Genomic DNA, 14546 nt, shown 5'->3' with positions numbered 1-14546 from the left:
AGACGGTACCAGAGCACTGGTACGGTTCACCAGAGGACCTGGGTTTCGATTCCTGGTCTGAGCATATAATCTCCCCACATATGTCAATTATTATTTACAATTTATTTATTTACAAGGACAATTTATTTATTAAATAAGTTAATTAATTAATTACATTCAGAATTACCATTGGAAGCTCACTCTGGGGTTGTTGCTGGATTGCCAAGCAGGCCTTTCACAGTGGCTATATATGAAGAGAAACCCAATGAAGCAATAAATATATCTATATATTATATAAAACACAGTTTGTGTGTGTGTGTGTGTGTGTGTGTGTGTGTGTGTGTGTGTGTGTGTGTGTGTGTGTGTGTGTGTGTGTAATGTTACCGATAGACTCCGAAACGGAGAGGCTCACGTGCTTGATATTTGGCATAGACATGGCCATTGAGCCTGGGACGAACATGGCCGAACTCAAAATATTTGACGATCCATATTTTTTGTTCATATTTACCTCAGCGCATTTCAGCGAAGTACCCGCTAATCTCAGCCGGTGTCAGAACAGCTCGCTGATTCGCTCAGAGCGATCACGTGATGTTCCATCCCCGCCGCTAGACTGATTCGCTCAGAGCGATCACGTGATGTGACCATTGCCATTCACTCCACATAGGTGGAGATGCAGTTACCGGGCGCCATCTTGGTTGGCATTCGATGCTGAGCGATGGTGATTTCCGTCACACGTTTGCACGTAATTCAGAGCGAAAAGCTCGACACAAAAGCTGTTTTGTGTCGATTTTTGTCGATTTTGTGCGATATGAATTAAATGTCATTGATAGGGACCGGTAATTCCGCCAGGGGGCGCTGCGCGCACTACTTACGTCACGCTGTGCATGGCACTCTGTGACCGCCGTTGCGGTGCAATGCTTTGCGGGCAAATCGTTTTTATGCCATGGTATGTCATATTTTGGACTTAACCACTCTTCATGACTGATCATGTGACATCTACACACTCATGGCTACCACCGAGACGGATCCTGGTTTCACGTGAGTAATATTTATAGACAGGTCCATGCCAGGCAGAAATGGCGCCGTTTTCCAGTCAAGGTTTTCTCAGTGGATTTATATACTTTTGATCATACTCTGTCGAATAAGCTTGTGGGCCACCCTGAAATTTGCCTCAAATCCAAGATGGCGGCCAAAAATCCAAAATGGCCACCAGAATAGCTAAAATAGTATTTCTGAGAGTTGCTTTTACCCATAGATGATTTTTTTTCAACTGATTGTGGCCTATTATGATAAAGAAAGATAACTCAGTCATAACTCAGCCATAAAAATTAACAATCGGTACTTTATTAACAAAATGGCCGCCGGGCAACTTCCGTATTACGGAAACTGCTATAACTTCAGTTCCGAGTGTGATATGATTATAATTTTGGTGTCCAGTCATATGTTTTTGGGGTCAAGGAATCCATATTTGTACTTTTTATTTCAGTGAAATCATTGGTTCATAAAGAAATCTAAGATGGCTGCCAATACTGGCCACCGATGTGGCAGATTCAGTCATGTCTTGTGCTCCATAATATATATTACAATACATTTTGATTCAATTTCTTGGTTTCCAAAGTCTGGTTATCCATTTAGTTGGTTTATCATGACACTAGCTCAATAGATCATCCCCTAAATCATGGATGAACAATAAATCCAAGATGGCTGCCGCTGAACGGCTCCTAGTCAGTTTTGCTTCGTCTACCAAACTACACAGGTTTATAAAATGTATCTGAATTCCCATTCAATATGATCCCCGGCTTTGGTTATGCTTTGGGAAAAATATGTTGTTCAAAAGGCACATAATCCTCAGTTACTAAGATCAAGATCAAGATCACTCTCTTCACTCTGAAAGTCTGAATAAAGTCCACAGGTATCCGAAGAAAGTTGTTCCATGGTGCTCTCCGAATTTTCCCCATCTCCTTGGTACTCTTCATCAACTTCAGATTCTTCTGCTCTTTCTTCTGCCCCACCGATACCTATAAAAAATGTGAATGGATATAGTCGGGATTCAAAACAGTAAATCATATAAAAATAACAAAATTACGATTGCATTTTGGACTTATCTACCTTGCTTTTCTCTTTCTCTACAGTGAACTTCACTGTCTTGTACATGTTTTCTGCTTGTATTCCTGTGTCTCTTCTTCCTTGAAGGCTGGCTTCTCTCTTCTACTGCATCTTCTAAATCTGCATCATACTCCGCGAGACCTGTAAGTGGAAGGTTACACATATTTAATCTGGATGAATGCACTGCCAGTGGGAATACATTGGAGGAACTTTATGACAGGAACGAAAAGCAATGATCAAAGTAATGATATATTTTTAGTATACTTACTTTGAATTTGTCTTTTCTTGCTCTTTTTCTTGGAGAGGCTTGGAGGGAGTTGCGGGCAGGTAAACCATATTGGCCTGATACCATCATCTGTATTTTCCCATCCTCTGTCAGTGATAGAAGGATACTCAATGTTTTGCTTGAGACACTGGTACCACACCCATGCCTGAAGGTCACTCCTCTTGAGGTGTTCATTGGTGCTACTCTCGTCTGGAAGGATGCTGGAACTAGATTTCACCTTTTGAGTGTTGTACGTTCGGATCCTTGTTTCAACAAAGCTTTCTTGTTCACTTCCAGAATACATGCAGGTTCTGAAGAAGCATTTAGCACTGGTAGCATCTTGAAAAGATTGATTTGATCTGCCCAGCTGAGAGAGTAGATGGGATTTCTCTTGTTTCAACATCTTCTTCAATGGCTTGATTTTGCCGATGCGAAATGGGAATGATGTCGTGTCACATCCAGTAATGCTATGATATGCTGGGAGAGTTTGACACACTTCATCTCCAAAATGAGTCGTTAGTTTCTTGACACTGACGTACCGATGGTCAATCTTCATGAACCAGTCTTGTGGTGGTTTGCAGACAGAATAGGCATAGCTCAAGAGGATCAGTACATCTGTATCTGAAGCCTTAATCACAACCGGACCTTCGCACTTGCTTGCATGAAGAACAAGCCTGGTGTCAGCCTCATGATGGTTGCAGGATTCAAGTTGTTCAAACTTAATTTGCGTGATCAACCATGTATTCTGTTCCTCTGTCACGGTGAGTGGAATTCTGAGTTTCGATCTGACTGAATCACTTTTGAAGTAAGTGACCATAAATTTAATCAGCTCAGTCTTGTTTTCAGCATTATGCAGAAATGCGTCCCAATCTTTGCCTCTGGGCATACTCTGCTCGGGGCTTGTGATGTGGGTTCTTCTACCAGAGATCCCTCGGCGTCGTTGGGTTAACTCCTTTGTAGTGAACGTACAGTAGGAATCAAATATGATCCCAAGCTGTTTTGGGTTTGACTGGCTTGGTGGCATGCAGAATTTCAATAGGGCATCAGTGTATTCTCCCCAAGTCTGTTGAGCCGGGATTGACTTTACAGCTGCCATTCCGTCAATCAGCCAGTTGCTTCTATTTGGCGGTTCCTCTGTAGTTGATGAAGATTCCTCAATAAGGTAGTTCCTCAGCGCTGCTTTAGAACCTTGTCGAATGTCTCGTTCTGGTGTGGCAAGGGCAAGTGGAATAGTTGTCAGGGGGTGTGAATGTGCCTCTTCAGGGGTAGTTGCCTTTCCTACCAACACACCAAATGCTTGTCGATCCTCCTTGAGAACGTTCACTGCCTTTGGATTTTTCTTGACCTTCTCCATGCCCGTTTTGATCTTGAGATTCACAATCCTGTCAAAAATGTTCATTCTGCCTTCTCCAGTAGCCTTGAGTCTAAGGTTAACAAAGTCTTGGAATTGTTTCTCTCCTGCTTCGGTTGATGACAACAATCCACTGACAATACCTTGGTTAATTTCCACTCCAGTTTTCATGTGACGCGCAGAACCTACAGGTCACAGCACGTCTTTATCAATCTCAGGAAAGTATTCTTCTAGGCAGTCGTCACCAACAGTACCAACGAGAACCCAAGCAATATTCCGTTCCAGAGCATCGTGTAACACTTGTGAATCTCTGTAGTCATCATTGAAGTCGGGAAAGGATGGAGGGGGTGCTCTTTTCTGAGGGATTTTGGATGCTCCATAGTCAGGCTCCTCTTGCTCAATGATATTGGACTGTTTAAGTTTTGAAGTGTTGCCAGCGGCGGTATCATCAGCATGTACAGCCTGGAATATTGTACCAGTTGTGTGATGAGTAGTTTGGGCTCCCGTCAGCGTCTGCTGTTTACCATCTGAGTTATCAAATGTTATATGTACACTTCGACCCTTGACGAAACCTGGAGGTAGCATCTTCTTGTGCTCCATGCTGATGGACTTTGCCCAATTATTGTTCAAGTCACGGACATCTGTGTATGGTATTCCAACGCCACATCGATTCAAGAGAGTAGTTGCCTCTTTGCTACCAGTGATTCTATGTATGGTCAAACTCAAAGCAGTTCCTAATGGTGATCGCTCACCTTTGACCATTTTTTCCCAGCTCTGAGTTATAGCTGAAATTTTCTCCGCTTCAGCGTTGCTTGTAGCCGTAGCATACCCAAATGCGTTTGTAGATCTCCTGGGATTGATTGACCAAGAAATGGCATTGAAGATACAGTGAAGAGGTCTGTGACTATCGAGTAGATCAAACAGCTCATCTGGTTCAAGGGGCCATTTGATATCATACCTCTGTGAAAGTTTACGTCGAATCAGCTTTGAAAATGCTATTGTCAAATCAGATTCACGTAGACCATTTCCTTCAATTGTAGCCGCAGAATACGATATCGGATTGACCGCAGTGGAATGGACAACTAGCCGGTTCCCAAACAAGTGGAAGTCGATGGCGTCACCAAATTTCTCAGTCAGTCGTTTTTTCAACATGCAGGTTTTTGAAATCGGAGGGTCCTCAAGTTCATTGTCTTCACTGATCTCCTTTATGTCCTCAATCAATTCTCTCAGGAAATACGCCTTTTGATCCTTGACTACCATGCGGTGAAACAGTTTGAAAAAGCTGTCCATAACCTCGGTAGCTAATCTATCCTTCTCTGCTGCATCCGCTGACAGCAACTTTCTATCATATGCATAGGTAAAATTGTCATAACAACTTTTATGATAGTACACATCAACTGCAAACATGTCATATGATGCTCCACTCAGAATAACATCGAGTCGCTTCGCTGCATCATGGAACTTATCTCCTTCATCTTTGATTTTCATGTCCTTTGAACGTTCTACTTTACTGACAGCATTCTTCTCGGAGCATCTACCAAGACCACCACTATTGTACGGTTTACTGTCATCTTTCGTATCCACGTTGCACACGAAACAGATTTGCTTTTTCTCAAGTGACCCCCTGCGTATCCTATACGCGGGAGCAGCAACTGGTTCATTCGACTCATGAATATTCTCTGAACTGGAAACGGGAAGTTTGCGAGACTGGGCTTCCTTTCGGGCAATTCTGTTCCGAAATGTGATTCTACAGTTCTCATGAATCTTGACATCATGGCCTGCACTAGATAGTCTCACAGCGGCTGATTGAAATTCAGCATATGGTGCCTGAGTACACAGACTCTTGTCAACTTTAACCCATCTTCCCGCTAATTCTTGAATAGACTGCAATCCCTCCTCAGTCATATTATAAGCTGACTCAACGTCCTTAATAGTTTCATTACAGAGGCAGCACAACGGTTTGTCGCCCCTTGCTAAACTCAAAATCGGCGTGGATGCCATTGTGCAACCCTTTTCTCCTGTGCCAAAAAAGTTTTGTCTTTATGTAGTAATTTTATGAGGATTCACTGTATCTGCTAAGCCAGGATTCATGGAATCATTTCTTTGCGTCCGCATTCATGGAATCATTTCTTTGCATCCGGATTCAAGGAATCTGAAATGGAAACCAAGAAATTGAATCAAAATGTATTGTAATATATATTTCACTGAAATAAAAAGTACAAATATGGATTCCTTGACCCCAAAAACATATGACTGGACACCAAAATTATAATCATATCACACTCGGAACTGAAGTTATAGCAGTTTCCGTAATACAGAAGTTGCCCGGCGGCCATTTTGTTAATAAAGTACCGATTGTTAATTTTTATGGCTGAGTTATGACTGAGTTATCTTTCTTTATCATAATAGGCCACAATCAGTTGAAAAAAAATCATCTATGGGTAAAAGCAACTCTCAGAAATACTATTTTAGCTATTCTGGTGGCCATTTTGGATTTTTGGCCGCCATCTTGGATTTGAGGCAAATTTCAGGGTGGCCCACAAGCTTATTCGACAGAGTATGATCAAAAGTATATAAATCCACTGAGAAAACCTTGACTGGAAAACGGCGCCATTTCTGCCTGGCATGGACCTGTCTATTACCATATTTGCTCGATTTTTGAAACCGATGCATGCAAATATCGTGTCTATACCACACCGAAAATATTTTTTAGAAAGAATAAGCACATCTCCCCTTTGAAAGTGCCCCCTGAAGTGTGTCCAGGTGGAATTTCTAAGTCGTAGGTCTTAGCAACTCTCAGCAATCTTTTACCGCATGGATTTATCTCGAGTATTTACTAAACTGTGCGAAGTTGAAGTTGCGTACATATTTCAGCAGTTTTCAATGTAAATCGGTGTAATGTAACCTCCCCCCTCCCCTCCCCCCTCCCCCTCCCCCCTCCCCTCCCCCCTCCCCCTCCCCCCTCACCCCCCACCCTCCCCCTCCCCCTCCTCCCTCCCCCTCCCCCTCCTCCCTCCCCCTCCCCTCCCCCTCCCCCTCCCCCATCCCACCCCTTCCCATCCCTCACCCTCCACATCCCCCCCTCTTCTCCCCTCTCCCCCTCCCCCTCTTCTCCCCTCTCCCCCTCCCCCTCCCCCCCTTCTCCCCTCCCCCCCCTCTTCTCCCCTCCCCCCGTTCCCCTCCCCTCCCCCGCCCGGCAATGCCGGGTACTTCTGCTCGTATTTTATATTAATGTTTTGGAAATTTAGTGAGAACTGGAAGAGCACCCGGTAGAGCGCATACCTCCACCAGGCTGAACAGTTTACGTTTTGTATTACACCAATAGGCCGGATCCAGATTCAGACCTGAAACAAAATCTAATCAATTCGTCCTTGTCACAAACCCAAATTATCCACCAAGTATCGTACAAATCCCTCCAAAACCTTTTGAGATATCGTGCTATTTTTCGTTTTTGGCCATATCTCTCAATAGTAAAGAATCATTTTTTAAAATTCTCAGATCCAGATCTTCTTCACCAAAATCGAATCAATTCGTCCTTGTCACAAACCCAAATTATCCACCAAGTATCGTACAAATCCCTCCAAAACCTTTTGAGATATCGTGCTATTTTTCGTTTTTGGCCATATCTCTCAATAGTAAAGAATCATTTTTTAAAATTCTCAGATCCAGATCTTCTTCACCAAAATCTAATCAATTCGTCCTTGTCACAAACCCAAATTATCCACCAAGTATCGTACAAATCCCTCCAAAACCTTTTGAGATATCGTGCTATTTTTCGTTTTTGGCCATATCTCTCAATAGTAAAGAATCATTTTTTAAAATTCTCAGATCCAGATCTTCTTCACCAAAATCGAATCAATTCGTCCTTGTCACAAACCCAAATTATCCACCAAGTATCGTACAAATCCCTCCAAAACCTTTTGAGATATCGTGCTATTTTTCGTTTTTGGCCATATCTCTCAATAGTAAAGAATCATTTTTTAAAATTCTCAGATCCAGATCTTCTTCACCAAAATCTAATCAATTCGTCCTTGTCACAAACCCAAATTATCCACCAAGTATCGTACAAATCCCTCCAAAACCTTTTGAGATATCGTGCTATTTTTCGTTTTTGGCCATATCTCTCAATAGTAAAGAATCATTTTTTAAAATTCTCAGATCCAGATCTTCTTCACCAAAATCGAATCAATTCTTCCTTGTCACAAACCCAAACTTTCCACCAAGTTTCGTCCAATTCCCTCCAAAACCTTTTGAGATATCGTGCTATTTTTCGATTTTGGCCATATCTCTCAATAGTGAAGAATGATTTAAAAAAATTCTCGAATCCAGATCTGGATCTTCTTCACCAAAATCTAATCAATTCGTCCTTGTAACAAACCCAAACTTTCCACCAGATTTCGTCCAAATCCCTCCAAAACATTTTGAGATATCGTGCTACTTTTCGTTTTTGTCCATATCTCTCAATAGTGAAGAATGATTTAAAAAAATTCTCAGATCAAGATCTTCACCAAAATATAATCAATTCGTCCTTGTCACAAACCCAAATTATCCACCAAGTATCGTACAAATCCCTCCAAAACCTTTTGAGATATCGTGCTATTTTTCGTTTTTGGCCATATCTCTCAATAGTAAAGAATCATTTTTTAAAATTCTCAGATCCAGATCTTCTTCACCAAAATCGAATCAATTCGTCCTTGTCACAAACCCAAATTATCCACCAAGTATCGTACAAATCCCTCCAAAACCTTTTGAGATATCGTGCTATTTTTCGTTTTTGGCCATATCTCTCAATAGTAAAGAATCATTTTTTAAAATTCTCAGATCCAGATCTTCTTCACCAAAATCTAATCAATTCGTCCTTGTCACAAACCCAAATTATCCACCAAGTATCGTACAAATCCCTCCAAAACCTTTTGAGATATCGTGCTATTTTTCGTTTTTGGCCATATCTCTCAATAGTAAAGAATCATTTTTTAAAATTCTCAGATCCAGATCTTCTTCACCAAAATCGAATCAATTCTTCCTTGTCACAAACCCAAACTTTCCACCAAGTTTCGTCCAATTCCCTCCAAAACCTTTTGAGATATCGTGCTATTTTTCGATTTTGGCCATATCTCTCAATAGTGAAGAATGATTTAAAAAAATTCTCGAATCCAGATCTGGATCTTCTTCACCAAAATCTAATCAATTCGTCCTTGTAACAAACCCAAACTTTCCACCAGATTTCGTCCAAATCCCTCCAAAACATTTTGAGATATCGTGCTACTTTTCGTTTTTGTCCATATCTCTCAATAGTGAAGAATGATTTAAAAAAATTCTCAGATCAAGATCTTCACCAAAATATAATCAATTCGTCCTTGTCACAAACCCAAACTTTCCACCAAGTTTCGTCCAAATCCCTCCAAAACTTATTGAGATATCGTGCTATTTTTCGTTTTTGGCCATATCTCTCAATAGTGAAGAAGCATTTAAAAAAATTCTCAGATCCAGATCCAGATCCGGATTTTCTTCACCAACATCTAATCAATTCGTCCTTGTAACAAACTCAAACTTTCCACCAAGTTTCGTCGAAATCCCTCCAAAACATTTTGAGATATCGTGCTATTTTTCGTTTTTGGCCATATCTCTCAATAGTGAAGAATCGTTTTAAAAAATTCTCAGATCCAGATGGATCCAGATCTTCACCAAAATCTAATCAATTCGTCCTTGTCACAAACCCAAACTTTCCACCAAGTTTCGTCCAAATTCGTAAAAAAAAACTTTTTGAGATACCCTGGTCACAAACAAACAACTGTGAGACGAGGGTGAAAACATAAACTCCATTCACATTTGGTAGCGGAGGTAAAGACCCAGCATTATCTAATCAACACTACCAACCTCCAAGGTGAGTTCACCTACTAAATGACTTATTGCTTCTATATTATTCATGTGAGGGTTACCTTTCTTGCTGGAATGGCCTTACCAGAATACTTCCGAGACTCAGCTCTAACCAGAATGAAACATCCAGGATGCCTTATCACAAGGAAAATGGCGCTAACACCAACTGTTTTAACACCAAAGCAAATGCATTAAATACCGTACTTGACAATCTCCACCATGAAATAAGCGAGTAAATCATGCCACGGCCGGTGGTTTGTCACAATAATCTAGATCTAAGGATTTCGTGTTGCAGCAAATCTTATTACAGGCCCCTGTAGGCATCAAACCTGCGGTATCGAGTTCGCACGGCAGTGCAGATGTTTCTGCCAACAAATTAGCTTTTTACCACCGATGCAATGTACAAAAACATTTATTACTGTGAATGATAATCGACATCGGTTTGCTTTAAAATCCCATCACTTCTGTGTCCGCTCCCCCACCGGTGGTGCCTAAGACATCCTGAATGTCCAATCTTGGGCCCACCAGACTGAATGAGCCTGTTTTCGCCTAAAATAAGTCTCTACCTCCCTGCTCTCCTTCCTACGCAAACCACTGCAATTGACCCTCACAGCAACGTTCACATTGATGAGCGTTGACCTGATGAGCGTTGAGATATCGTATGAATCGCAATCAGAAATGCAACAATTCTCAATGAGAAACATGATTCTTGCTTGTGAGTCTGAAGCGGATCCCAACAGGTTTACACAAATCTAGACTTCAAATGCAAGCATTTCTGTATGACAGGATGATCATTTTGACATTCCATGGTTTTATGGTGTATGTTGAGCACCAGCTCACTGGTAATTATTCCCTGTGTGTCGCAAGAGGCGACTAACAGGGTTGGCGGCAGGAAGGGCATCCGACAGCAAAACATTGCTTCAAAAAGGGGACCACGGTGCCCGAAAAAAGGCCAACCCCTGCTCTACTGGGAAAAATGGCCTCTAAAGGTGGTACCTGGATCACCTGGTGTTGGCTTAGCGGTTAGGGTGCAGGCTTGGGATCTTAGGATCCTGAGTTCGTTGAATTAACGCCATGGGGGGTTGACGCCATGGGCCTGTCATTCTTCCGAGGTTGGCAAAATTGAGTACCAGCTTCCTGGGATGAATGATCCCGGTGTTTACCCCGATTTAGAATAGGTATCCCTGCGCATCATAAGAGGGGACTACGGGTTGGTGTCAGGAAGGGCATCCGGCCATAAAAACATTGCCTCAAACAGGGAACCATGATTGTGGAAAAAATGGGAAAATGGCCTTAAAACGATCATTCATTGTTCACCCAGGATTCCAATGTACATCTAATTTCATGCATTGATTTTAAATGGGATGATCTGTACCAGGTCTTTTGTCTCAATAGGGTACCTAACTATTACTTTTTTCTTTGAAGTGTAACCTCCATTTATTCAGCACATTATATCAAACTGGGCTTGTTTTGATGACTGCAGGGATGAATCCGAGGTACCCGCTGGCATAATGATTTGCAAATCAACAACACCCATTGCGGTATTATAGAGTTTATTATCAGATTGGGTGCAATTCTGCTGTACCAAATTGTACAAATTTGGGAATATCTTTGTTCTGAAAATGACTTAGGGGTCAACTATGCATCTGTTATATCTTAACGTGTGGTCGATTTACACAAGTGTTTGTAAACGCCAATTAGCATTGGCCAGGATCAGATATCTAGTTCGCCTCCCTGTCATCCTCAACACTTGTGTCTGTCTCCTTTCCCGCTCTTCCATCTGTGCAATTATTAAATCAACCCCAATGTCCTTCCATCACATCTCAACATGGCATTCTCCATGTGAGCTAGTTGAAGCCTCTCACGTGGGTTTTACAAATGGCGTATCAACATGTGCTAGTTTAGCGCATTTGCGAGACTCGTATGGCAAGGGCCAGAGGTGCTGCCAATAAAAGGCAGCGACACTCACACCCAGAGTGAGTCATCGACCCAGCTGGGGACAACCAGACCAGATGCGTGCCTCTCACGAACACCCCGGGACTCACAGAGTGTGAGCCGCAAACGGCTAGGTCCAGAGTTTTGGCAGAGTGGCAGAGACCCAAGAGCGAGACCGGACCAGGAGAGAGGTCCAAAGCGGTACCTGTGCTTGGGCGTCTCCAGACCAGCCTGTGCGGCTTCCCTTGGCAGTTCACAGGAAAGACCCATGCCCACCCAATACTTTTGTCCATTCTGCCGTGCGTCTTTTGTTCCCAAATGAGTCTGCCCATGATCAGCATTTTTTTTTAAAATACAGAATCGAGGCTCGTGTAAGAGCTAACATATCGAACATGAAAACATGCACAGACACATAAAACATACAATGAAGGGAGCGGGAGACAAGAGAGAGAGAGGGAAGCACACAACCACAACAACAGTAGAGAACAGGGACGTCGGTAGATCTGTGGAAGGGGGAGGGCTGGAGGAAGAAGGAGAGGTTCACGGTATAAAGCAAATGAACACTTCTACAAATTTCAGGAAATAAGTTGTGGAATGAAAGAGGTGGATTTGGGGTGTTTTAACGGGGTTAGAAAAGATCAAGGTATTGGATGGGGGGGGGGGGGGGGGGGGAGATAAGAGATGGTGGTGAACAGCTGTTTTAAAGACCTAAAGCATTAAGGATAGCATTAAATTATTACCATCCTGTTAACCGTGCCGTCCAGTTATCTCTCTTTTTTTATCGCCATTTTCGCTTCCCGTACCCCTCTCCCTATTATTTATTAAATCTGTCACTTTTAAAGATATTTACTGCATATTTTAGCCGAGATGTCATCACCCAACCTCATCATCCAACGTAATCAAATCCTTTTCCACGCCCCCTCATTAAACCATGTACACGTGCTGAAACAGCCACATGACTAAACTGGTTAAAACATAACTACACTGCGGATTCACTGTGTGTATCCAGAACGCTTTCCTGGGAGTTCACCTCCGGCAGTCTAGCAACTCCAATTATGGAGGCTGAGTCCATTTCAATTATTTTCATCGTACATACTGTTACGTTTGTGGGGTAAATGAAGAAATACCTTAAATAAAGTTCAGAATGTGTAGATTAGCATGCTCCGAGTGTCGCGAAGAAGAAGAACCCATCTCGATGTACATAAGTAGAGTCGAATGTCCGGTTAAGTGTTTAGGTGTCTCCACCCGGAGGAGTGGAGTTGTGCTATCTAGGTAGGGTCTGTAAGGTTAAATCCCCTGTGTGTAAATGCCTCTTGTAATTTTTCCTAATGTTCTTATAAAACTCAGCCCGCCAAAGAGCAACTATAACAAATGGACTCATTCACTCACCATGCCGCTAGGTCTGATAAACCCGGCACATTTGCCAATCGTCACGTAAATCCCGCCTCATGACCGCTGACATCATCCGAACATTCCCGAACAGCAACTAGACTCCGCCCCCCGACAACTCGTAACAAGGAGGCCACACCCCAGCCTGTGTGACGTCAGCGTGGAACATTCGAGAGCTGAGGGAAAAGACACGGTCTCGCTATTTTTGAGTCTCTTGGTCATGACATTTGTTGAAGGCGGTCGCATTTCCTCTTGATTCCGGCTTGGTCGCAGGCGGTCTTGCATCTTTGCTTGTGTGCGCTTGTGGAAAGAGATTGAACAAGTTCAGGGCAGTCGGCAGCACGAGGAGGACCTCACGTTGGGACGTCGAGGAGCGCAACTCCGCGCCCTTTTGTGTGTTTCCTGCACAGTGGTTTGGAGGCGACGAACGACCAGCAAGCAGCAAGGCGATGAACCAGGCGACGGACGACAGCCATTTGGGGACACAAAGCTGAATTCGGCCGATTATAAAAGGGATTTTATTTTCATTATCTTTCTTTCTTGTTTGTATATGAGTCTGAGTGGAGACGTCTCAAATTAGGAAATCGTTTTTACCTCACATTCATTTTATTTGGGTTACACTTATTTTCATTCAATCATTATTTGTCAAATCTTACTTTTCTTGTATTGTGGATTTTGCTATCCCATCTTTGTGTTTGTGGGTTCGGATAACCCCTGCGTGTGTTTCTGATCAGGTAAGACTTTGAACATTTCTGTGCATGTCACTACCGCTAAGTTGGGTATACGCCTCGGAGTAAAGCTCGTTTCAGCCATCCGTCAGCTCAGGGATCTTAATCCCCGGCAACGCGACAATGCAAAGCTAGCCACTTTTGTCTGTCTTGTCTGCATTCCTAAACTGCTGGACTGAATGAGTCGAAACTTGGTGGTTGTACTCGGGGTGCACCTGGGAGGGTTTTAGATGCATGGTTAAAACCATTCATTGCCATGTTTGTTTCGGTTTTACTAACAATGCAAATTCTCCATGTAAATGTGTATGAGTAGTACCATTCCTGCTGGGAGTGGGTATTACAAGTTATACAACAACAACAACAACAACAACAGGCATTGTAAGGCCATTTTCCCTGCAAGAGCGGTGGTTAGCCTTGTGGGCCCCATGACAATCTTCTCCATTTTGCCCTATTTTCTACATAAATCATTATTTGTCGAATTGGGTGAGAAAATTATAATATTATTAATTAATTTTTAACATTAATAGAAAATTAAAACAAGTTATAATCTCCTATATCTTTTTATTTACTATAAATGGACAAGGTGTGTGCATGTGCGTTCCTGTGTGTGAGGCATGTTTTTGTGGAGTTCTACTGTTAGTTATAAAACCAAATTAGCTTACAACTGCAGCTTGCGCTCATTCTACCCCTCCTGGCTCTTCTATCCATTTTCTTGTCAAAGGCCATATCTCCCTGGCCATTGCAAGGGAGCAAACTCAACAAAACAGAATATGACTATTTGCACAAACCAACTGGCTGGGATTGCAATCTGCCCTTTCGTAAAAGGAATGGACCATCATCTCTACAGCACCTGATATCGATCGATTCTGCCAGGGAATACTTTCTCAAAAAGCCTACATTCTCTCACGCAATAGAT

General features: G+C 42.5%; 1 protein-coding gene across 1 annotated transcript; it reads right to left on the bottom strand.

Moving 5' to 3' along the window:
- Positions 1-1301: 1301 nt before the first annotated feature.
- LOC137432125 (uncharacterized) lies at positions 1302-2829 on the bottom strand. The gene is made up of 3 exons (XM_068123846.2): positions 2354-2829; positions 2089-2226; positions 1302-1997 (listed from the first exon to the last, which is right to left on the bottom strand). Exons 1-3 carry the CDS (start codon positions 2751-2753, stop codon positions 1828-1830), a joined length of 708 nt encoding a protein of 235 aa, XP_067979947.2. The 5' UTR covers positions 2754-2829; the 3' UTR covers positions 1302-1827.
- Between the last annotated feature and the right edge of the window lie 11717 nt (positions 2830-14546).

The sequence above is a fragment of the Myxine glutinosa genome, chromosome 14, assembly GCF_964187855.1.
Source record: "Myxine glutinosa chromosome 14, kmMyxGlut1.1, whole genome shotgun sequence".
NCBI lineage: Eukaryota > Metazoa > Chordata > Myxini > Myxiniformes > Myxinidae > Myxine > Myxine glutinosa.
Note: the sequence above shows the minus strand (reverse complement) of the source record. Positions and strands in the feature narration are given on the sequence as shown.

Excerpts from the sequence above, each read along its gene's own strand:
- LOC137432125 (XM_068123846.2), bottom strand. The coding sequence starts at position 2,753 with ATGTTGAAACAAGAGAAATCCCATCTACTCTCTCAGCTGGGCAGATCA. Across the intron at positions 2,227-2,353 it reads CAAGAAAAGACAAATTCAAA|GTCTCGCGGAGTATGATGCA; the intron begins GTAAGTATACTA and ends TTCCACTTACAG. Across the intron at positions 1,998-2,088 it reads TAGAGAAAGAGAAAAGCAAG|GTATCGGTGGGGCAGAAGAA; the intron begins GTAGATAAGTCC and ends CATTTTTTATAG.